The sequence below is a fragment of the Microtus oregoni genome, unplaced genomic scaffold (genome assembly GCF_018167655.1).
Source record: "Microtus oregoni isolate MIOR12 unplaced genomic scaffold, Mior012 000031F_ref0000149, whole genome shotgun sequence".
Classification (NCBI taxonomy): domain Eukaryota; kingdom Metazoa; phylum Chordata; class Mammalia; order Rodentia; family Cricetidae; genus Microtus; species Microtus oregoni.
This window is the reverse complement of record NW_024543090.1, coordinates 4517612-4541605: the sequence shown is the minus strand read 5'-3', so window position 1 is coordinate 4541605 and position 23994 is coordinate 4517612. Positions and strand designations below refer to the sequence as shown.

General features: G+C 45.4%; 1 protein-coding gene across 2 annotated transcripts; it reads right to left on the bottom strand.

Moving 5' to 3' along the window:
* On the bottom strand, window positions 1–18913 carry Cd59 (CD59 molecule (CD59 blood group)). 2 transcript variants are annotated; one of them, XM_041678688.1, is made up of 4 exons: window positions 18781–18913; window positions 10450–10525; window positions 2699–2800; window positions 1–1202 (listed from the first exon to the last, which is right to left on the bottom strand). In XM_041678688.1, the coding sequence occupies exons 2-4, from the start codon at window positions 10505–10507 to the stop codon at window positions 982–984; spliced, it is 381 nt and encodes a 126-aa protein (XP_041534622.1). In that variant the 5' UTR covers window positions 10508–10525; window positions 18781–18913; the 3' UTR covers window positions 1–981. The 2 variants fall into 2 exon arrangements, with proteins under 2 accessions (XP_041534622.1, XP_041534623.1); XM_041678689.1 differs by lacking the exon at window positions 18781–18913 and adding an exon at window positions 11364–11544.
* Between the last annotated feature and the right edge of the window lie 5081 nt (window positions 18914–23994).

Below are 23994 nucleotides of genomic sequence, written 5' to 3'. Positions count from 1 at the left end.
TCATATAGCACAGACTGTTTATTATTTCATTATGTGGAGCAAAGTCAAGATAATTTGCTTTTCTAAGAAAAAAACGAGAGGAAATAACTTTAATACAACATTATTATAGGCAATTACAGTTTTCTAATAAAAGTTAGGAAAGCCCATGCAAAATTTAGAGATGCGGAAAACCTCAAACTGTAGTCACTGGTACTTCTACAAAAAGGACAGACAGACTTTTTGTGTTTTCCTTCTTCATTTTTTTTTTTGTTAGTGTTTTGATTTTTCTTTTACTTTTCTTTCTTTTTTTTTCTTTTTTTGAGGCAGTCTTACTATATAGTTCTGGGTGACCTGAAATTCACTATGTGGTCAAGCTGGCCTTGAACTTATGGCAATCCCCCTGCCTCTCCAGTGTCGAGATAATAGGCTTGAGCTGGGAGTACGGCTTCAGGGTACAGCACTTGCTCAAGGATCTGGGTTTCATTCACAGCTTTATTTTCTTCTTTTTCAACAAACAAACAAACAACATCAGTGATCCTGATTGACAGCTCACATCTGGAATACTCGCACACCAACTCAGGATCTGCAATGGCTATGAAAGTATTTTATGTGTGACAGAATGATGAAAAGAATCCCCCTGGCTCGCTCACCCCTAAAGGTACTGACCGCACTTCTCAGCTATATTCTAGGAACCAGAGAGATATCCCTGAGGGTTGCCAAAAGCCCACTTAAGCAGAAATAGAAAGCCAGTCCTCCCAAGAGCAGAGGAAGATTTGTATAACCTATGGGAATTGGATCTACAAACTTCACCCTTCAACTTCAAGTGGTTTTCCCTGGGTGCAGGGTGCTCCTCACACTGCTTAGTCCCTTCTTCTTATCCACGATAGTCAAGTGAACTTTATTCTTTCCCAAAAGGCTATAATGGAAAAAAATAACAGCTTTGGAGTACTGCAGCAGCCCAAGAAGATGGAGAACAGAGGCGCTTCGGAGCTCAGTGATGACTTAGAAACCCAGCCTCCAGATGGCTGCCAGAACCGAGGTCCCCAGCAACGCAGTCTTCCCAGATAAGGAGGTTGCCTCATCTCTTGCATCTTCTTTGAGCTTTTTGTTACACATGTCCAGCTGGCAGCATTTGTACTCGACATTTATGAGGTCTAATCGGCTCAAAATGAACATGGAATTGCAATCTGAAAATTTCCAGCACTGTTGATAGATTTGCCTTCCTGTGGAGAGACACACATACACTAAGAAGCCACGCAGGAGCCGTTCTGAGCCTGCCATTCTTTCTTGGAGCACAGTCTATGGAAGAGAGAGGTTTGGGAAATAGGCATCCCAGCTGGGGCATAAAGGGAAACAAGAAAGTGATGGCACAAATGGAGAAGTCCCCATAAATCTAAAGTCTTGTCAGTCAGTGTGTGAATTGGGGGGGGGGGGTTATAAGCAGTTCTATTTCTATTTGTGAGGGAAACTTAGTGATATTTACTAAGATTTTAAGTGGGTGTTGCCTCTGGTCAATCAATTCTACCTTTACAGTGAAGGAAAAGAGACAATATTATTTGTAAAGCAAGCACTTAAAAAAAAATCTATTCATGAATCAGTTTACTACATAGTGATGGAGAGAGAGAAATACTACTTCAATACCTATAAGGAGGACTAAGATCAAGAAAAATGAATGAAATAAAACATATTAAATGAAAAAATTTCAACATCATCAAAAAAGCAAAAATGGAATGATCCTAGTTCTCACGGGGAGGATTACTACATTTTATACCTTAGCAGTGAAAGTGTGGGAGACCGCCCTCCTCCCCTCCCCCATGGAATCAAATATTGAACATAAGGCCTAGAATTCTGGCCACACTCCAGGAGTTTATATAAAAATTACCAGGTACTCCTATTTTTAAAACAAGGTACCTTTGATTGGTCCTTACTTGAAAGATTTTTTTTTCTTCCTGAGAGAAAATACTGCTGAAGGCAGTTTTTATTCTTATCTCTTGGAAAGAGTTTATCTCACTCACCAGACCATCCTGAGATGGCCACTGCTCCATACAGTTGATCACACATTGCTCACACACAGTTACTGAGCTTATAGCTGCGGCCACGCACAAAGGACAGCTGCAGGCTCTTCCCTGTCTACCGTTTCCTAAGTTCTCTGTGGAGATTCTAGTTTAGCCAACGTAGAACAGCAGATGATATGGGCTTGTGCACATTATGCTCCTTCCCTGGCTCATAGACACCTTGTTCTTTGAGACCCCTCTGCAGCTCCTGCAGTATCCTCCCGAATGACCAATTCTCCTGGTCTGCACTCATTTGGGACAGGCAAACAGGCCGCAGTCAAAGTTCTGCTCAAACCCTTTCTTCATCTTGCATCCCTCCCTAGGCTCCCACAAGTTTGGGAGGCAAGCACACTATCGTCATTAAGAAGCCTGAGGTTTGGAATCAGATAAAATTTCCAAACTCACATCCTATGTTGACTGCCTGTTGCATATCTGAGCCTCCATTTTCTCATCTGTCACACAGGAAGGTTACCCCAAGGGTCATGTGAGAAATGCCGTATTTGTGAAAAGTAAACAGGACATGCTTAGTGTGCAGTACTTCGTGGCCAGCTGGCGGTGCTTAACAGCAGACGTTACTTGATGAGTCCAAATGAGTGGGATTTAGGTCCAGTTTCCCAGGTTCTCGGCCCTGACCACGCTTAAACGGGAAACCCAGGGGCCCTTACCAGATACAGCGATGAGACAGGAATCCTGGTTAGGTGAACAGGTGATGTTTGTTCTGCACGGGGAAACCGGGTCTAAACAGTTGTAGCACATGAGGCTAACACCTAGAGTCAGAAAGAAAGAAGGACTTTTGGGTTCCATTAAACCAACAATGACTTAGGCAGACCTTACCAGTGAGCACAGGTTTGGGTCAGCTTGTTTTAATCTTTTGTTTATTTGGAGGGGTTTTTTGTTTTGTTTTGTTTTTTGTTTTTCAAGACAGGGTCTCTCAAAGCAGCCCCGGCTGTCGAAGAATTTGCTCAGTAGACCAGGCTGACCTTGAACTCACGGAGCTCCACCTGCCTCCGCCTCCTGAGGGTGCCTCTGGCCGCCACCACTACCTGACTTTCTGTTTTAATCAAGATTTTGACAATTTCAGAGTTGCATACAATATATTGCAAGCACATTCTTCATACTCCCCTCTTGCCTCTCCCCAGAGAGTTGCCTCCCCACTTCCACTGTGACTGACTTTCATTGTGGTGGTGGTGGGGGTGGTTGTTCTTTTCCTACAGGACTGCCTGAGGTTCAGCCATGGTTAGGATTGACACAGTAACCATCTAAACTGGAAAGTTTGTGACTTTTTGGGGAAAAGAACAAAGAAAAAGCAACTCAGCAAGTCCCTTTCTTTCTTCCCCAAAAAGAGTATGGCAGAGTGCAAATCGGGCTAGCAAAGGCCCCGACCAAAATCACTTTCATCTTTTTTTTTTTTTTGGGGGGGGGGGGAGGTTTCGAGACAGGGTTTCTCTGTGGCTTTGTAACCTGTCCTGGAACTAGCTCTGTAGACCAGGCTGGTCTCGAACTCACAGAGATCTGCCTGCCTCTGCCTCCCGAGTGCTGGGATTAAAGGCGTGCGCCACCATTGCCCGGCTTCACTTCCATCTTTTGCCCCAGTGTAGGTTGGTGGGAACTCAGCTTCACAATGTGACACAATTGGTCAATCCAGCACAAAGGGGCAAGGAGGAGATTGGGGAAATGAGGTCCCTTGTCAGCTGATAGGAAAACAAGAAAAAAAAAATACATTCCTCATACCAACCACCCAACTCCGTCAGAGGAAGCAGGTGGCCACCGAAGCCCCCCCCCTCCCCCCGCAAGGAAACCCCTGTTAAGTTCAAACCAGGGGCTAACTAGACAATGCTTCCTCCAGTCTTAACAGATACTAGCAGGCACCCCACCAGGACGTTGTCTGTGACTCTGTGACAGGCTCCCTAGACAATCCCCACCCCAGACCCACCCCAGACTTCCAGGGAAGAAATGCTAAATCCAGGAGGAATAAAAAAGGCCTCCAGCGGGTTCTCAGAGTTAATTCTGGGTTTCCAGGAAGCAATAGTGAGCTTGTCTGAGCTCCTGAAGCCAACTCCCTATGTGTCTGGATTCCAGGAAAACGACAATCGCCAAGGGGCTCAGAGCCCCCAGAGGTGAAAGGGCACAGCCTCCCCCTCTAAGCGAACACATCTGGGCACATTTCCTCCTACTTCACATTCATCTAGATTCCTTCCTCCTTTCTCCGCTGTTTAGGTGGAAGCCCTACCAGCATCCACATACATGTTTGGAATCTCCAGCTCAGAGCTCCATTCCAGACCTCCATCAGCACCCCCGAGCAGCATCTTCACTGAAGCTACCATCTCCAAAGCCCACCCTCAGTGCTCCAAGGAGCAGCCCCCCCCATCCCCCCTGGAGCTGCCGGCTAAAGTCAGTCCCTCCCTGGGGCTGCTCAAGAGACACCTAGAGGCTATACAAGACCTGGTTGCCATATCTGCCATGTGAATCCTCCGGCCCCCAAGGGCCACCCAGGAGTGCTTTGCTCTGTTCATTAAACCAGGATTTGATTGCCTTATTACATCAGTGTTGGGGGAGTAACTGGAATTCAAAACTTATCGTCCACAGTACAAGACACTCCTCCCTCCCCAAATTAAAACAAATGTTCTGGCTTTTCCAAGCCTTTTAAAGGTCCCCCTGTCTTCAGACCCTGCCACACCTCTGACATTAAATAAATCACATTCGAGACAGTGTGAATCAAGGTTCCTAAAAAGAGCTGGAGGCTTAACTGAGTCTTCTTTGGAGCTGATTAACTAGGCTTCAAGGACTGTGATGAGTTTGGAACGTGACATCCAGAATCAAATTCCTTGGAGTCTTCCTCAGTCCTCTTAGCCATGTATGGCCCCACTCCGTACTTGACCAAGCAGTTTGTGACTGTTAGGTAAATTGTTTGGAATGTACAGACTGAACACTGGGTTCTAGCCAACCAGAAGGCTATAAATACACACAGAGAGGATCTGAAGTCTCTAACAGAGGTCCCCACTTGGCTTTAACCCATCTTCCTAATGTTTCCACCAGTTTACTCCAATACCACCTTCATTTATGACTTTCTTGGTTCTGTTACTACAAAATCTCATCAAACTGCTTCCATGTTGGAATGGAATTTGGGATAACCTTATGGTCACTCATATTTGCCTCCAAAATAAACTATCTCTTATCCCCTTCGAGATGAGAATAGTGATTCCAAGGACAGCCCAGACTACATGGTACCCCCTCCAAAAAATCAAACAAAAACTCCATGTAGCTGTACATCTAGCTGGGAAGCTTCCTCCTAGCCTTGCACTAGAAGGCGAGAGTCTGCATGGAAAAACAGTGGATGGAAACGGTCCAAAGGATTCATTCCTCACCGTCCCATGAGGGTCTCACAAGCAGAACTGTATTCTGTGGGTGGATGGATAATCAGTACTTGTTGGTGTGAAGAGACGTTTTCAAAGGTAAAAATCTCTTCAGATGACTACTTTCAGTTGAACATTTACAACTAACTGATTTGGAGATGGGGACTACTAAACCATAAACAAAATGTTATCCCCCCAAAAACATTATTCCGCTCATTAGCAGACAGATATTATACACTGATAGGCAGCTATTATGTTGTGGATTTTTGTCAATCAAAATTTTGTAGAAATTTGTTTCCTCCCTTTTATTTATGTGAGTTTGCAGAGTGTATTAGATTCCTAGCTTCCCGGCGTGTAAAGCCTAAAGTATTTGTAATCTGGCCACTTAGAGAAAATGTTTAGTGACCTCTGGAATAGTAAATCATCACTGAACTGCTTCCTGCTAATATGGACCCAGGGTCAGAAGTATACAAACAACACAAGACAACAGTGTACATTACTCTGGATTGGGCAACCAGTCATAGCAGAGATATTAAGCCCGGTTCCCTAATTCAAAGACAGAAAAACAGCAGTGCTGCTGCTCTGGTTCTGACTGTTGAGAGCTAAGAGTCGGCGTCTCTGGCTCACTTCTCCTTCAATTTTATACCATGATGGCGGAGATGACAGTCAGCGTATGTGAAAGAAGCGAGGCAAGAATCAGAAAGGAATCCTCTCAGTTCGGGTGGGTGTGGATGTAGGCCCTTCCTCCCGTGTGCTGGAGAGAATGGTCTTCTGGTCACATGGCTTCTACCATAACAACAGCATTTTGTAGCACCCACTTACAATTTCATGAAAGGATGCGTGTTTATGTCATAATGAAACCCAGTGTGGTTGAGTTGACCTTTAGTTCTAAGGCCAATGCTTCTGTTTAGAAACAAGCAGATGTTTCTAAAAGTTGAGCTCTTGACTTCTGCATCTGGCAAGGAAGCAAGCTCTCTGTAACACAGTGTAAGCCCTCACAGGTGTGACAGGGGGCATTTGATCTGACAAGGTTCCAGTTCAACCTCCTGAAACATCAGTAACAACAAAACTTATTCCTTCTCTGCTTTGTTTGTAGAGGATAAGCCCAGTGCCTGGAGAGAGAGGTCACGTGACTACTGAAGGACACCCAGCCACAGACGGACAGAGCCAAAGTGGGGCCCCAAGCCTTCAGGCAGGACTCCAACGTTTCTGCAGTGTCAGCGTGAGGAGCCTAAGGATGTCATTTCTCTACAGTCCCTTCCTTGTGCTACAGAGATACATACGTACGAGAAGCGAAGAAGGGGAGAGGGAGGTGTTGGACTAGCCTGGTTATTTGAGGGCGAGTTTATAAGCCCACCCACAGAAGTGGCTAGAGCCCGGGTTCATGTGGCTTAGTGATAACACTTTAGGTGGAAAGGACAAGGCCAATGCCATGCTGGGAACTTCCGTAGGGCAGACAGATTCAATCAGTGCTCTGATGTCTGTACACCTATATACCAGGCCCTTCAGAAGAGAGAACTGAGGTGAAGATACTAACAGACATGACGAATGTCACGTGATGAACATCGCGGTAACAGTGCTTGGACTCTAACCCAGACTATCAGCCGAGAGACTTTCTGCCTTCGCTGAGCTGGGAAACAAACAATGTAGACTGTAAGAGAGGACAGGCCGGAAGTCAGAGGATGGCTGCTGCTGAGCCAGAAGGGGGCTTGACCCTCTGGGACACTTCTTGCCCTAGTTCCAGGAGAGAGTTAACCTGTACTTACCAACTGTTGTAACAATAGAAAAACCTGTACTACTTGATTTTCTTCACTACAAAAGGTTAAATGTCATTTCTTGCCTTTGACACAGGCTTATTACCAAGAAAATTCTCCTGAGGGCTTCTTAGGACAATAGCAACTGTCTAAGGGTCTCTTAGGACAATAGCAACTGTCTAAGGGTCTCTTAGACAATAGCAATTAAAAACAGCTTTCTCAGCAGGGGGTGGGGGTTGGCGCATGCCTTTAATTCGAGGTTGGCCTGGTCTATAGAGCTAGTTCAAGAACAGCCAGAACTATACAAAGAAATCCTGTCTCAAACAAAAAACAAAAATAAACAAACAACAAAAAGCTTTCTATCTTTCTCTCCCTTTCTCCCCTACCTTTACCATCACACCCAAATTCTCTGAGGAAAGGACTGAGGTATATCCCAAACTTGTCACAGGGCAGCTGCTACTCTAACGATGCTCGCTCCCCTGACAATTGCAAACGACCGTGTCAGGCTACTGTAATGACAGGAAACGCAGCAGGAAGAACAATTAAAAAATGAAACATGACGTGGCAGAGGTGGGCCACATTACAGTGCGTCACAGCTAGGTGCAACGAGAGGTGGGCCAGGAGGCAGGGATGGAATGTGGGGTGCGCTTCCATTCTCTCTGCTGTGCGGCCAACGCCTCACTGACCTTTTGTAAACTGTGTAGGAAGGAAGGCAGCGCTCTACAGCGATCCTGATAGACCCGCAGTCAGGGTGTGCCACGAGCACTCCAGCCCTGCAGGAACCTCCTGCTTTCTTTCTTTCTCTTTCTTTTCTTCTTTCTTTCTTTCTTTCCTTTCTTTCTTTTTTCTTTCTCCTCCTCCTCCTCTCTCTCTCTCTCTCTCTCTCTCTCTCTCTGTTTTATCAAGACAAGGTTTCTCTGTGTAACAGCCCTAGGTGTCCAGGAATTAGCTCTGTAGACCAGGCTGGTCTCGAACTCACAGAGATCTGCCTGCCTCTGCCCCTCAAGTGCTGGGATTAAAGGCATGTGCCACAACAGCCCAGCTCATTGTGTTGCTTGCTGGGTTTTCCATCTTGACCACCACCCTCCCTACCCCACTCCCAAAGCCAATAATGGCTAGGATGTTCTAAGAATATGATACGGGCAGAAAATAACCCTTGATCTTATAATAACACAAGTGGATGTTTCCGCTGTTACAGAAGCATAAAAACAGCTTTCTTGAGAAGCCAGGAGAAGGGCACCCAGACATGGATAGTCTTTATGCATCCTACAGTGGCCCACAGTGAGTGAAAACCTGGAATTCCGGTGGCAGATTGGGGTCACATTTTGACATACTACTTGCGGGTATTATTTCATGCATTCAAAATCCCTTGTGAGAATTATTTCATAAGTTCATAACCCTTTGGGGGCCTCAATTGTGTCATTTGTAAAATGGAGATAAGTACACAATCTGCTAAGTTGGCAAGAGGGTTAGGTAAGTGAATACATGTCAGATGCTCAGACTAAAGACAGGCATGTGCATGTGTAAGATTTGGTTTATTTAGCTGTGGCTGCAACCATCATGACCACTATCTCGGTGGCGCGGGGAAAATGGTGTGTGGGGGAGTGAGGGTGGGGAGGGGAAAGGACAGCACTCAGAAGGCTGACCTCGGGGCCCTCGTGTTGAGAGCAAAAAGGCCTTGAGCACACAGACAAGTTGGGAAAAACAGGAAAGTCAAACACACAGCTGATCTCTTCCACGGAAAGAGGTGGCAGCTGCTCCTCCTGGAACGCCAGGAGTGATGCAGGTTTACAACCTGGTGGTCCTTGGCTGTCTGCTGGGGCAGGCTGCCACTTCTCCCAGGATTTATGTTTTTACTTGTGCAAGACCTTTTCCCCTAAGTCTTGACCATTGCTTTTAGACCATAAAATCCACTCTTCTGAGTGAGGTCACTTGTGCTTTACGACAGCCTAAGTGACTTCTGTGTTATCTGAGGGCCAGGCCAATCCTACCTCCCACAGGTGTGTGTTTACCTGAAGCTCCCTAGACCCTAAATCTTGGGCACAATCTCTGAGTAAACAGCACCCATTCTTGCGAAAGAAGCCCGATGTACTTTGCAAGGAATCTCAATGTAAATTATATCTTAAATGGCTGTGTACTTGGGACTGAGTTAATTGTTACCTGAATACTTTTTTTTCCAAAATTGGGCTGTACTTAAATATGACTAAAGTTAACTGATCTGGGCCAGACTCTAGAAGTTTTGATCCAGCACCGGTTACAATAAAATCAGGCTGAACCCAGTTTCATTCTTGTTTCTTTTCGTGGATTTTTTTTCTCCCTGCATGCTATAAAAGCCTGCAGGGGAATCACAGCAATTGTGGGGGGTGGGGAGGGCAAAGGTGTTAGCATCCAGCCTAGACTGCTGCTGCTACTTTCTTCTATAGAGGAAATAACCATGTTCCTCACTGGGAGTCCAACTGTGAACCCCAAAGCCCAGGTGCCTCTACTCCAAAAGGATATGGCAGGCTCCATTCTCCCTTCCCCAAGGAAGTTCAGAGTTCTCAGGAGTGACAAAAGCCACATCCTCCACGTCAGAGACAGCCTGGCTGCAGACTCATGCTGTGAAACCTTCGCCCTTTGAGCCCTGTAAGGTGCTTCCACTTTACCGGCCTCATCAGGGTCCCTACTACTTGCTGTCTGTCTGTATAGCCATGGCATTAATAACCCTAATAAAGTCTTGTCCAAAAAGGCAAGCTACCCAGTGCTCCCCTTCTACCCCACACCTGAGAGCTTTCAAAAAGACAAGCTACCCAGTGCTCCCCTTCTACCCCATACCTGAGAGCTTTCAAAAAGACAAGCTACCCAGTGCCCCCCTTCTACCCCATACCTGAGAGCTTTCAAAAAGACAAGCTACCCAGTGCTCCCCTTCTACCCCACACCTGAGAGCTTTCAAAAAGACAAGCTACCCAGTGCTCCCCTTCTACCCCACACCTGAGAGCTTTCAAAAAGGTCTTGTGTAGCATTTTAAGGATGATACCTGCTGGAATCCCAGAGTAGTATGTAGTGGGCCAGGGAAAAACCTGATCTCCACTCCTGTTTAAAAAGAAAACAAACAACCAAACAAACAGCTCTGTAAGCCAGGATGGGCTTTAACTCAGGCAGACACCCCCTGAAAGGCACCCCAAAGCATCAGCGTTGTCACAAGCACAAGAACCAAAGCCAGGCCTTAATGAGGGACTGGATGCCAGCGGCAGCAACTCAGACTCCCAGAGGCCCAAGAAAAAGAAGCATCATGGGCAAGGGCAAGTCTAGAGGGTCTGGCTCACTCACCTGTGGAACAGAGGACAGCCAGAAGCAGGAGTGTGATGAGTTGCCTTTGAACTCTCATTGTGCCCGTCCACCAAATCTGGAACAAACAAGAGTCGTCACTGACTGACAGATACCTTCCAGCTATTTCCAAAACCACAAACTGGAGTCCAAGGATGTCTTGGGAAAAGCACAGAACAGGCATGAAACTTCCACCGGGGCAAGGTGCATTAACGCAGGACAGTTCCTAGTAAGGCTGTGACGGTCCTCTCCTCTTGCTTCAAGACCTCAACTTGTGAAGAAATGTCCATCTTGGGGAGAAGAACAGCCATGTAGGAGTCAAAGGCTCGGGCAGGAACTCCACCCTACCCACATCGGACCCTTAAGAAACTTAGTTCATATAAGTCAGTGTTCCTGGCCACACTATCCTCCTCTGGGCCAAGGATGCTCATCTAGCATGCATACGGCCCTGAGTTTGATACTCAGTACTGTACCCATAAGGGTCGCTTAGTCCAATGAAAATGCGAGACAACTGATTCACGTGGTAACTACCCTGCCCATGCTGCTGGTTTTGTTGGAGTGCCCTTTCCCTAGGGCAGGCCACAAGGTGAGAGAGCCTAAGTCTCTGGAAGGCGTCAGAAAGCACGAGCAGCAAAGCCTGCGTCTCTATGGGGGCTCAGCTTCCTCTGCTAGGTGTCTGTCCACTTTAGGAAAGGAAGCAGCTCCTGGGTAACGCTAATGACTAAGACCTCTCTGCGTAAGCGACCAGGTGGCTGGGAACAAGCAGCAGGTGAAAGGGCCAGTGCGGAAATGCCTGGGACATTCCTTTCGCCCAATAAGGAAACCAAGGAGCAGAAGGTTTCAAACCTTCCTGCATGCCAAGTTTTGGGAGCGGATTTAAGAAGCATCATGATCCTCCTGTATATCTTGGGACCTACCTCGGCAGGGAGGTGGCAAGTCACTGAAACCACGGGGCTCTGCACGCTTTTCTTCTGAGACCACAGGCCAAGGCTCAGGCCTGGCAGACAGGGGGGTAAACCACCTTTGTCTTCAGTGTGTCATCAGCCTCATGCCTTTAAAGGCAGTCTGCTGACCAAGGCCAGGGGAAGATGGAGAAACTAAAACAGGCAACTTCTACATTGCCCATGATAGGAACTGGACAGAGCCACCGTGGGGTATGTGTACTTTCAAGGGCAAACGGCCTGGCCCTTTCCTTCCTAGTGACCTATTTCGTCAGTCTGCTGTCAGCTTCCTGCCTGGTTACTCATGCTTCGAGAAGTCTGAGTGTAAAGGATGGCTTACAGACTCAGGTTAGGCAGGACTTGGGGCATGGAAAACTACTGCAAGGGAGCATAGAGTGTTGACCGGAAGTCCTCAAATAGGTAACAGGGCCTCGGATGCCTTCTGAAAGTGAGGACCAGCTGTGTCAGGCAATGGCATTAGGGGAGGAGGGAAGATGGTCCTACATCCCAAAGGCACTGGGAAGACAGAAGCTTACTTAGAGCTTCTCACACCAGAAAACGTCCTGCTAAAGGGTACCCAATATAAACAACCCTGGGGAATACACACTGATGGCAGAAGTTACAAAATAACCCCACACTAGTTCAGAATTACGTATAATAAAGGGTTATTTATTTACAGGTAGACTCACAGATTACTGTCCTAGATCACAGTCCTCAGCACGAACAGGGAACAAGAACCGAATCCAGCAGCCCGAAGGTGCATTTAGAGCATAAGAGACCAAGTGGCAAGTCAGAAAGTGGAACAGCCATTGGCTTGAAGCTGCGCTGTAAATGCCTTCAATGTTGACAGTAACAGTTAAGTGAGACAGAAATCCTCTATTCCTCCGGATCCTCTACTTTCCCCACCCCCCAAGGGCTTTCTATAATGAACCAAGTATTGTTTTTATACTCTGAGACCACAGGCAAATTTGCACACTTCACGTTTCCTTTTTAAAAGTCACTGATCATCATCTGTACTTCAGTAACTCCATTTCAGAATTCCCCCCCCAAAAAAAAAACTCAATAAAAACTACAGTTTAACTGCAGAAAAGATCAAGGAAGTACTGTCAGCCCACATAAACAAGCACCATTTACAGGCTCTGTCCAGAGGACTCAACAAACCTTTTCTAAGCAAACCTTGACTTAGTAATTGTGGGCTTGCTCCTATAAACTACTGTAGCAACTTTGCTAAGATTCCAAGTGACATTTTGTTCTTCCAAAGAACATTCTCCTGATTAATCTTCAAAGACAAGAACCAATGGCAAGACTTTCTCCTTTGAGCACAGACTTAATTATTAGAGACAGCTCATGGTGGCACACACCTTTAATCCCAGCACTTGGGAGGCAGAGGCAGAGGCAGGTGGATCTCTGAGTTTTGAGGACAGCCTGGTTTATGCAGAGTTTTCTAGGTCAGCCAGGGTTCACACAGTGAGAGCCTGTCTCAAAACAATAAAAAAGAAAGAAAAGACAGAAGCAGTCCAAAGTCATTCTGAATAAAACCCACAGAAAGAAGGCTGGGGAGTGTGTTGGGGACCAGCATTTGAGGCTGTAGAGAACACAACTGCAGAGAGCCTTGGACATTTTCCTGGGTAGCGAGCTCATTAACCTGGTTCTACGGTGATGTCTTTAATTTGTTGTTTGTTTGTTTTGTTTTGTTTCATCAAAATAAAAAGTCCTGTTGTGAAAGCATTGGTCAAGAGTAAAAACTTAAGGTCATGCATGTCCGTGAGGAGATATGTAGATTATGATGCTGTCCCATGCTGCAGAATCAGGAACTAAGATACAAGCCAGTTGTGGCTACAGGGCTGAGGATATAGCTCAACTGTAGAGTACCAGTACAAAGGGGAGGAAAAGCTGTAACTGTATTACTTTCCCCTTAAAATGTATGCACACACACACACACACCTAATAATAAAATGTTTCTAATACCACATTAATTTTCTGAACATTTTAGAATGTGTGTTTATTGACAGAATGATAAAATTAGGAGCTGTTGGCTTATACCTAGTTTTTTTTAACAACAAACAGAAAAAGCAATGATTATTTTAAATATACACATATATACTTCATGTGTAGTTTCTTTTTATTTATCGATTACCCTACCTAATCAGATATAAAGCATATATATATATATATATATAGTAGCTCTCAAAATTGACTACTTGAGACAAAGAACGTTTCATGTTTGCATATGTGTGTGTGCGTGTGTGTGCGCATGCGTGTGTGTGCGTGCAATGCATGTATATAGGCTCCAATATCTAATCAGAACATTTAATCATTTCATATAATTGTGAAAGATGTGGCCCGAATGATTTTCTAGTTTTCCTAAAAAATGACACCATATTTTAATACCAATTTGTCTCCAATTTATATAACATCAAAACAATCAAATCCCTTATTTCAGTTTTTAATTTGTAAAGAGGTTAAAAAATCACTGTCCATGAGAATAAAATATAAAAATAAGACTTCAACAGGGCCTGCTACCACAGGCCAGTGATCTTAGCTACTTGGGAGGCTCAGACAGGAAGAGCACAAATTCAAAGCCTGTCTGGACTAGAGTGAGTTGAAGGACAACAGAATACATTAGAAAAACCTTACTCAAAAGGTGGCGCACGCCTTTAATCCCAGCACTCGGGAGGCAGAGGCAGGCGGATCTCTGTGAGTTCGAGACCAGCCTGGTCTACAAGAGCTAGTTCCAGGACAGGCTCCAAAACCACAGAGAAACCCTGTCTCGAAAAACCAAAAAAAAAAAATCAAAATTTTAAACAATAAAAAATAAACCAAAAAACAAAAACCCAACCCCCGCCCCCCCACACACACAAAAAACCAAGCAAAAAACAAACTAACAAAAACCAAACCATTTTTAAGAACTAAGGATGTATCTTCCGGTGGCAGAGTGCTTGCTGGACACGTCACACATGAGGCCTGAGACTGGACACCCTGAATTCAACCCAGTAAATACACGTGTGAGAGCTCACACACATTTTAAAAATTCAACGCAGACGAGAATGTCATGTAGCACTTTAAAAGGCAAACATGTAGACTAATAAACAATCCTGGAATTTTCTCTGTCCTGGGCTGAGACCTGGCCTGGAAATTAATTATACTTTAAGTCAAGGCACTACAGTCAAAGTACTATACCTCTGAATTTCTTCCAGTGTATCAGAACAGAAAAACACACAGCTGCTGGAGCCAGGGAAAATGAAAGAAGAACCAGGGCTGTTGTGTAGACAGTTTTCAACAGAGAGGGGAGGTTATTGTACGTGTTTCCTCTTTGCCTGAGCTACATCCTAGCCTGCATTCTAGATTTCCTAAACACACCATCCCTTACCTGCCTTGCTGATGTAGGATGTCCTTCTTTATATGTATTGCTTTTATTGGTTACTGAATAAAGCTGATACTGTGCAGGACCAGCCCGTGGGCAAGGTGTGGGCGGAGACTGCTTTTAGTTTCCCAGCCACTTGGACCCGAATAATCACACAAAAACTTTATTAATTTCAACACTGTTTGGTCGAGCATATTCCTGGCTAACTCTTGTTCTGGTCAAAAGCTGTTCTGGTCAAAGGCTTAGCAGAGTAAAGCCAGGCGGGAACCTCAAACAGAGATAGAGAGTAGGCGGAGTCAGGGAGATGCTATGCAGCTGCTGAAAGAACCTTGCCAGTAGGCCACAGGCACATGGTGTTACACAGATTGATTAAAACACAAGAGTTAGCCAGGAATATGCTCGACCAAAAACTCGACCACGGGCTGGTCCTGCACAGTATCAGCAGGTCAGAAAGCAATTCCTCTAATGTTCTCTGTCCCTCGGGGATGCTCGCACAGTGGAAGTCACAGAGGAGAGACCCTATAAGATCCTTTCGAAGCCGGTAATAGGCTACAAACAAACAAAGCAAACAGAGAGTGCGAGAAGGCTCAGCAGATAAAGGTGCCTGCTGTCAATCCTCGGTATCTGAGCTCAGTCCCCACCGTCCAGATGGTGGAAAAAGAAACCCAGCTCCTGAAAGTCATCCTCTGATCTTTCCTAAAGGCGCTACGGTATACTAATACAACAAATGAAGAGATCAATGTAACTTTAAAACTTTCAAAGAGGCAAAATCTAAAAATTGCTATAGTAAACTTTTTCATTCTATAACAAATCCAACCTGACAATTACTTATGCATTGCCATCCAAGGGAAACTAAAAGGGACAACAAGCTTCACTGGCTAAGTTGCTGTAAATGTTTTGGATAGCAAATACTTTTGCTATATTGGTAGACAGAAAATGCAGTGTGACTGTAATATGTAACACACACACACACACACACACACACAGAATCTAGCTTCCCAAATACAAGTTTAAAAGAAATATACTTTTACTCATTTACTTACATGGACACAGACATGTAAGAACCAGGCAAAAGCACTTGTCACATTAAATAATTATTTATGATGAAGTGTTCAAGGAATTTCTGAGGGCATACTTACTACTGTGGAGTAGATTTGATCTCAGCCTCTATAGCTCACATGTAGACTAATAAACAATCCTGGAATTTTATGTCAAGTGAGCAGACGTGTGGCGCACTGGGCTACATAAAAGAGGCTTAGACACTGGTTCTCGATTTCTTGGACCATGTAGCTCATGCAGAGAATGAGTAGATCCCTGGACCTAGAGTCTGGGTGGCCTAGTCAACAGCCCGACAGGGGTGGGGGAGCACTGTTCACAGTCCCCAAGTGCTGCAGATGTTCCTAGAGACCACACTGGGAAGAAGGAGGCGGCAGTGACCTAGCTCAAGGGTTGAAAGTGACTCTCCGCAGGGCTGTAAAATGAGCTGTTAGTGTTAATGAAATAATTAGAAGAGTCTTTTGTTCTGCGGCCCATAGGATTACACCACTTGATGCGACTTGTAACCAAACACAAGCCATTAGGCTTGATTGCTAGTTAACTTCAGTTTGGGGGCAAATATTAGGGGAAAGGGCTAATGCCTGCACTCCTGACAAAACACTCCTTACAACAATAACAAGGTCTATGTAACCACTTCTTGCACTGAGCAACTAGAGTGAAGGGGAGATAGTTTATAAGACAGCAGCCGCGGGCACCAAAGTAACATCTCTTTCCATAAAAACATCCAGACCTTAACTCTAAAACTCTAAAACCTGTGACGACAGGCATGCTCTCTTGGTAACCTTCATTGACCCTGGATTATGTACATTATTGTCAATGTCCCAGCGTAATCACAGGGTCCTCAAATGGGAGAGGAAGGGAGCAGAAGCTGTCAGACACTGGAAACAGAACATGAAGAGGGTGTGAAACATCTTACTGTTGCTAACTCTGCTCTATTGGCCATGGCATACTCACGGCCTCAAGAAGCTAAGAATGCTCCGTAACTGACACCTCTCAAGGAAATCAGATTGGGGGTTCTCCAGTCACAAAGGTCTCCAGAAGGGAAGGAAGCCTGCCACCTTGTAGTTCAGTGTTGACTCTAACCAGACTCCAGGTGTAGATGAAGGAACTGGAAGGTTTGTGTTGTCTTAAGCTATTTTTTATTCACTTGGCAGCAATAAAAACTATTATAAAGCACACGATGGCACGTGCCTATAGTCCCAGCTGAGGTGAGAAGATGACAGGAATCCAAGAGTTTCGATCCATTTGGTCAATAAAGCAAGACTCCGAATCCAAACAAAAAGAACAAAAGCCCTAAGCCTGCTATAAGCAGCAGCCTCATTACTGGAAAATAGTGAGACAGCATTTTAGGCATAGATTTCAGCCTGGAACCATGAACATAGATGGAGATTGTAATTCAGCTGCCAAAATAAATGCAGCAAAAACCAAAACAAACAAATAACAACAACAGCAACAACAAAACCCACCAGGAGATTCTCTCCTCCCACCCCTTTCCTTTTACAAACTAAGAAAGGAACCCAGAAGCAACACCACCACTGAGCCACAGCGATTAGAGATTTCAACACCCGCAGTTTCCATAGGATTCACAGACAGTGTAGGCACTGGGTGTAGTCGCAACACTTGGGAGACTGGGGCTAAGTATGTTATATAAAATAAACATTATCATTTTATAGCAAGTTCATAGAGCCAGAGGAATGGAATTACCTGTCCCAAGACAACAGGGTAGTCACAAAGTCACTTTGGATGCATCTTGCTTGTACTTATCAACGCCTGGGAACTAAGTGGCTTAGCGTTGGCAGTCTCAAAGGCCTAAAGATCTTGTGTCCTTACAAGCTTGGACATGCAGTAGCTAAGCATGAAACAGACACCCAGAGATCCTTGACTCAGTAATTACATCAGCAGCTGGGGACAAAGAGCAAGCCACCATCACAATGGGAAAGCCCCTCCCAGCCACCTAGAGGCCCTGGGTAGGCCCCCAGTGCTCTTAAAATTGCACAGGATTTCAGCTTCACCTACAGTGGTTTCCCTCTCTTTACAACCTGTTCCAGGACCTCAAATCCCTGGCTCATCCCGGTATTCCCAACCCTAAAATCCGTTTGAGTTGGGATTTTCTCTTTCAACCCACCCAGTGAAATGGAAGGTTTTCCATTTACAATAAAGTACATGACAAAAATTTCAGCTTGTTTGGTGCATGAGGCAACTCCCTCTTAGCCTCCCCAGACTGTTAAGAGCAATGTTGTGAGCGTCCTCATGGACATTCTGAGGTCTGTGTGTCAGCTCCGGAGAAGGGGCTTTTAAAAGATGGCCCTGGGAGGGATTGAAGTCTCCTTAACAATTGCCGTTTTCCAAATTCCCGGAGGCCAACCAGCTTTTCCACGAGCGACCTTAGTATTCAGTACCACCCTGTGAAGCAAGGCTTTCCCTTTAACTGACGAGAAAACAAGGTTAAATAGCTTGCTTAGGACTAGCTACCAACAAAAACAAATGGCACTCATTGCCTAAGGTTCTTTTCAAAGTCCTCCCTCAGAGTGAAGGGTGGCACCGCACCCATGCACCAAAAATATCTGCTAAACAGTTTTAAATTTGGACCTCGACCAGAAGAAAAGCAGTAAGTCATCGGGGCTGAGGCTACCCCTCGGCTCCCCCGCCGCTGCCTTATCTGAGCAGCGCGGTGGGGTGGGGGTGGAGGGGCGTCCCCCGGGCAGGCGCAGAGGGAATGCCGAGCTCCTGAACCGTGGGTGGGAGCAAAGTAGAGGCTTTAGGGAACCGGCCTGCGGCAGTGTGTTTTATTATAATGAAGAAGGCCGGCGGAGCTACAAGCCGGGGAGAGACGTCCCGAACTACTAAAAGGAGAAAGGCCTCCCCAGAGAGAAGAAACAAGGACAGCTTACCGAACGCATGCGCTCCCGCTCCCGAAGTACCCCCACCTCTCACCCCAGGTCCTGCTACAGCAGACACTGCGCCCTTGCTTACCTGCCACCTCGCAGTTCCGTAGACCCAGACACCGCCGTTTCTTAGTGCTGGAGGTTTTTCTGCTGCGTGCAAGCACCTGGTTTCGGGCTCCGCCAGTTGGCTGAACAGCTACGGAGCTCCTCTGGCCACTCCCAAGAACTGATGGCCACACCCCCAGCCGCAATTCAGTCTTTGCCTCCTATAGAGGGAGCTCGGCGGCTAGATTCTCAAAACCCAAACAACTGGAAAGACATGCGTCTGTCTCCCTCTGATTCCTTACCCCAAATTGCTTCTGATTTTCCCTCTCTGAAAAAAGTCACTCCCCAAAATGTTTTTGTGGCCATGTTTGCTGGCGCCCAGAGCTCTCTCTTTGCCCGTCGTGGGTATCTTTAGCTACGGAGTGTTTTGTTTGGAATCATAACAAAATTCTGTCGAGCATTTGAAAACTTCTGTGGGCTGACCAGGGACCAGAACTACCGCTCAGACCTTCCCGAGAGCAGGTGTAATATGAAGTTGCCACTTACCAATTGGAAAGAGTCACATCCAGTAAAGAAGCAACAGGAACAATAACTGAAAAAAGAGTAAACAGTCCAAGAGGAATCCTCCAAGGGGAACAGAAGGTACTTGAGAATCGGTCTGGGAAGCTGTGGCATCTCAGGCCTGCTTTGGAAAGGGAAGAGCATACATGAGACAAAAATCCAAGTTAGGCCATGGGGATGGGGGAATAAGGGATGGGAGAAAGGAAACAATGATCCAGTTAGAGGTTTTAGGGTTTTTTTCTAAATTTATTTTATTTTATGTGCATTGGTGTTTTTGCCATGGGTGTTGAGTTCCCTGGAACGGGTGTTACAGTTGTGAGCTGCCATGTGGGTGCTGGGAATTGAACCCAGGTCCTCCAGAAGAAAACCACTGCTTTTAACCACTGAGCCATCTCTCCAGCCCCTTAGTCTGTTTGTTTTAAAGTCTTTCAGCCCTCAGCAATAAGAAGTAAATTTTCATTTTTTTTTGTGGGTTTATTTTTTTGTCATTTTCTTTTTCCCCCAGTAATATCTATTCCTCCAAAACATGGCCCATTCTCCCTGGCATGTGGTGGGTTCTCTCTGTTCTGCCATATCAGAAAGAGCAAAAAAGGCTGGGACTCCACTCTTTCCCTAGCCTATCAATTACAGAGACTGAGCTTCAATCCCTGCTATAGAGGAAGCACATGGACACCTATAGAGCAAAAAATAAATAAAAAATAAAAAAAATTAAAGGGGGAAGCACCAGATAGGACATCCCCCAAACATATATCAAAATCCAATCCTTCCTAAAGTAGGTCATCTTCCCAGGTCTGGGCCCTTCTCTACTCTGGAAACTAGTAAGGCTTTCCGTAAACAAATCCTTCCATGGGAATGTTGCTGCAAACCTTCCCATTTAGGTGATCATGAGCAACATCTATGCCCTTCCTAAAGTCTTAACAACAAAGCTAGGCAGTTTCCCCAGAGTCCACTCTGACGGACTGTGAGTCTATTCACTTTCCTGCACAGCACAGGGCACACTGGAGAGTCAGACGTGGTGTCTTTCCTATAGGTGGGAAAACCTGGCCCTACATGTTACACTTTCCCTCAGATGCAGAGAGGGCCACCTGCCCTAGTCTTCCCAAGTTTGAATGGTGTAGCCCATCCTGAAGCCACATGCTGGTAGGGTGGCTTGCCTAACAGGTGAAATGGAGTAGCTGGGAGTGAATCCACAGATACTGAGCTCTTGCAGGGACAATCATAAAGCCGCTGGCATGCGCCCTTCATCATGATCCTTTGCCGAGTTCCAGGATCCGCAGGACCCAGATCCTGGTTTTCCTCTATGCACAGTGACTTTGAGTCAGGACTGCTTTGATAGTGTGCCTGTGTCCAAAGCTCTTTGTCTTGTATACATTGCCTATTCTATCTCCTAAGATCTATTCTTTTAGAATTCAATGTTCCTAAATTCTAAAATCCCAAGTATTTTGATACCAATTTCTTGATTTAATTTTTGAGATTCTTTTTCCCTACCTCCTAAGAATTTAGCGTTCTCCAGTGTGTGGGCTAATTTTATGTTAACTTGACACAGGCTAGAGTCATCCAAGGGGAGGGAACCCTAATTGAGAAAATGCCTCCATAAAACTAGCCTGAAGGCAAGCCTGTAAAGAATTTTCATAATTAGTGATTGGTGGGGGACAGCCCAGGTCATTTTGGGTGGGGTCATCCCTGGGTTAGTGGTCCTGTGTTCTGTAAGCAGTTTGAATAAGCCATGAGAAACAAGCCAGTAAGCAGGATCCTCCAAGACCTCAACATCAGCTTCTGAGTTCTTGTCCTGACTTCCTTCAATGATAACATCTGGAAGTGTAAGTCAGATAAACCGTTTCCTCCTAACTTGATTTATCACAGCAATTAGTATCGCTGAGACACAGGGTAAGCTGAGCTGTTGTCCCTGAAGACTAGTACCTCCACGCTACTTTATTACCACTTGGGAGTACCTGTTCACAAAAGACTGCCATTTTATTTTTTCATAAAGTCAGGAACAAAACATGGAAATCAGCTTTTTTCTTCTACTCCTGTAGAACTTTAAGACAATTCTGAGGCTATTTCTGAGCCCTCTCAACCTTAGTGCCTTAGTGCCTCCCACCCCGTCCCTGGGAATCTAACAACTATACATGCATGTACTGAAATGTTGGGAACTTCCCACAGATGTCCATAGATATTTTATTATTATTATTATGTTTTTCAAGACAGGGTTTCTCTGTGGTTTTGGAGCCTGTACTGGAACTAGCTCTGTAGACCAGGCTGGTCTCGAACTCACAGAGATCCACCTGCCTCTGCCTCCCGAGCGCTGGGATTAAAGGCGTGCGCCACCATCGCCCGGCGTCCATAGATATTTTGACTCTGTCCCTGGAAAGGAGTCAGAATGACCCCCAGATGTTTCCCGTTACCTCGTCTGATCTGGCAATCACTCTCCAGCTCTGGCTCAGGCCATTTGTTATTAGAAGCCCCCTGAATAAGCCAATCCTAATAATTGGAAAACAACCCCTGAGTTCCCTCCCCCCTTGTTTCTATGGCTTTTTGCTTTAATAATGGCTTGTGACAGGCATTCAGGGTCCTTGGCATTGAATGCTGAGTGACCCTGAATTAAAATCCTCTTGCTTTTACAACAACTGCGGTGTGAGAGTGTATTCTTAGGGTGACTCCTCCTTGGTGGACCCTAGGGCCCAACACTCCCTCATATCTATTAACTAATCAGACCTATTTACCATTTAGGTATTGCAATTTCACTCCCCAATTCATTCTGCTCCTATTGCTTCTGCCCTAAATTATGGTCTCTAGCTTGCCTGGGTCACTGACTCCTCCATATCAGACCTCCATGTTAATTCCTGCATTCCAGATCCCTTCTCCACATTACTGTTAGAGACCCAGTTTATCTACCTCTTTAACACCTTGCCTTGCCTTTAGGTTTTTTTTTTTTTTTTTTTTTTTTTGGTTTTTCCAAATAGGGTTTCTCTGTAGCTTTGGAGCCAAGCCTGTTCTGAAACTAGCTCTTGTAGATCAGGCTGGCCTCGAACTCACAAAGATCCTCCCGAGTGCTGAGATTAAAGGCGTGCGTCACCACCTCCCAGCTTTGCCTTTAGTCTTTAATTATTCTTCCTTGGCTGGTTGCTGTAATCTCAGCACATGTGAGAAAGAGGAAAGATCACAAGTTTAAGGCCAGCCTGGGCTACATGAGACTCCCCCCCCCACCTTGTGCTAAGGATAGAAAATCTGGAACACATCTGGGCCTGGAACATTGATGACAATGTGCCATGTCAGTCCTGAACTAGTTTCCTCTGAGTTTTCTTTAAGAACCAAATAATTTTGGGGGGAGGGGAGGGGTTTGAGACAGAGTTTTTCTGTAGCTTTGGGACCTGTCCTGGAACTCACTCTACAGACCAGGCTGGTGTCGAACTCAGAGATCCGCCTGCTGCTGCCTCCTTAGTGCTGGGATTAAAGGCGTGCGTCACCACTGCCCAGTAAGAACCAAACTATTTAAGCTACTGCTAATTTAGGTATGTCTCATCCGGAGGGTCAGACAAATATGTGAAGAAAATGTGTTCTTGAGAGGCCTGCAGGTGGACTTTGCTCCACCAGAGTCTGGTTAGGAGAACATTGATGTCAATAGTTAAATTTCATTTGAGAGTCTAGAAGAATGGCTCAGCAGTAAAAAACACTGACTGCTTTTCTAGAGGATCCAGTTTCAATTCTCAGAACCCAAGGAACCCCAATGACCTCTTGTGGCCTCTACGGACACCAGCCACACAGGTGGTACACAGATTTAACAAAAAGCAAAACACCCATACACATTAAAATTTCTTCTAAGAATTTCAGCAATGTAGTTAACAGAGGCTTATCAACTAATCACACTTTAGTGTAACCTGGAGGTTTATTGTATATCTAGTTCCTATTAATAAAACCGTAGCCTCCTGGAGGTAGCAGGGCGGCTCATGAAACACATGGCCTTCATTGAAGCAGATTGCTCCAACAGTTTGTCACAATCCTTCTTCGAGTACAGCTATGGTGCAACGGCCGACATAATAAGCAATAGCCATGAGTGACTTTTCTCCCACTTCATAGTCCTTGATCACCTTTAATTTCATTTCTGGGTCAGCCATTTGATGACAACTTACTATCATTATCTTGTTTCATAAGGAGGTACAAGACACTGAAGTTTATGACTGAAGACCCCTTCCAAAGGTTATATAAGCCGTACACACTTACATGTAGTGATGCTTTCGTGAGTCCTCACACAGGCTGTTAAGCTGTTCTCAGTTGCAGCTGTCAATCATCTGTATTCCTGTTGGTAATCTTGAGAAATTTATGGGCCCATCAAACTGGGCTTGGATGGAATCTTCTTTTGCTATTATTGTCCTCTCTCCAAGAAAAAAACATGTAACAAAGTCTGTTGAATATTCCAAGGAGGCAAATTCTGAAGGCACAAAAGGATGGCAAGGGAGCATGGGACCAGCTTTGGGAACTTTGACATGGTTTTTAACTACTGCTTTATTGGGAATGTCCTTTTTGAAGTTCATCGTGTCTATGTCCCCTTCCTGTGCATTATGTTGGAACTAATCCTCAAAGCAGCTTCATGAAGATGGGGGATGGTGGGTTGATGCAGTTATAAGGACTGTTTTCATGAGTGAGACTAGTGCCCTTAAAAAGACTTAAAGACTTCTCAGCCTACAGAACTAGATTT

Bases quoted from the DNA above. Each gene is read 5' to 3' on its own strand.
- Cd59 (XM_041678688.1), bottom strand. From the start codon at position 10,507: ATGAGAGTTCAAAGGCAACTCATCACACTCCTGCTTCTGGCTGTCCTC. The intron at 2,801-10,449 runs GTGAGTGAGCCA...TTCTGACTCTAG, and splicing joins GGCTGTCCTCTGTTCCACAG to GTGTTAGCCTCATGTGCTAC. The intron at 1,203-2,698 runs GTAAGGGCCCCT...GTCTCTCCACAG, and splicing joins CTGTCTCATCGCTGTATCTG to GAAGGCAAATCTATCAACAG.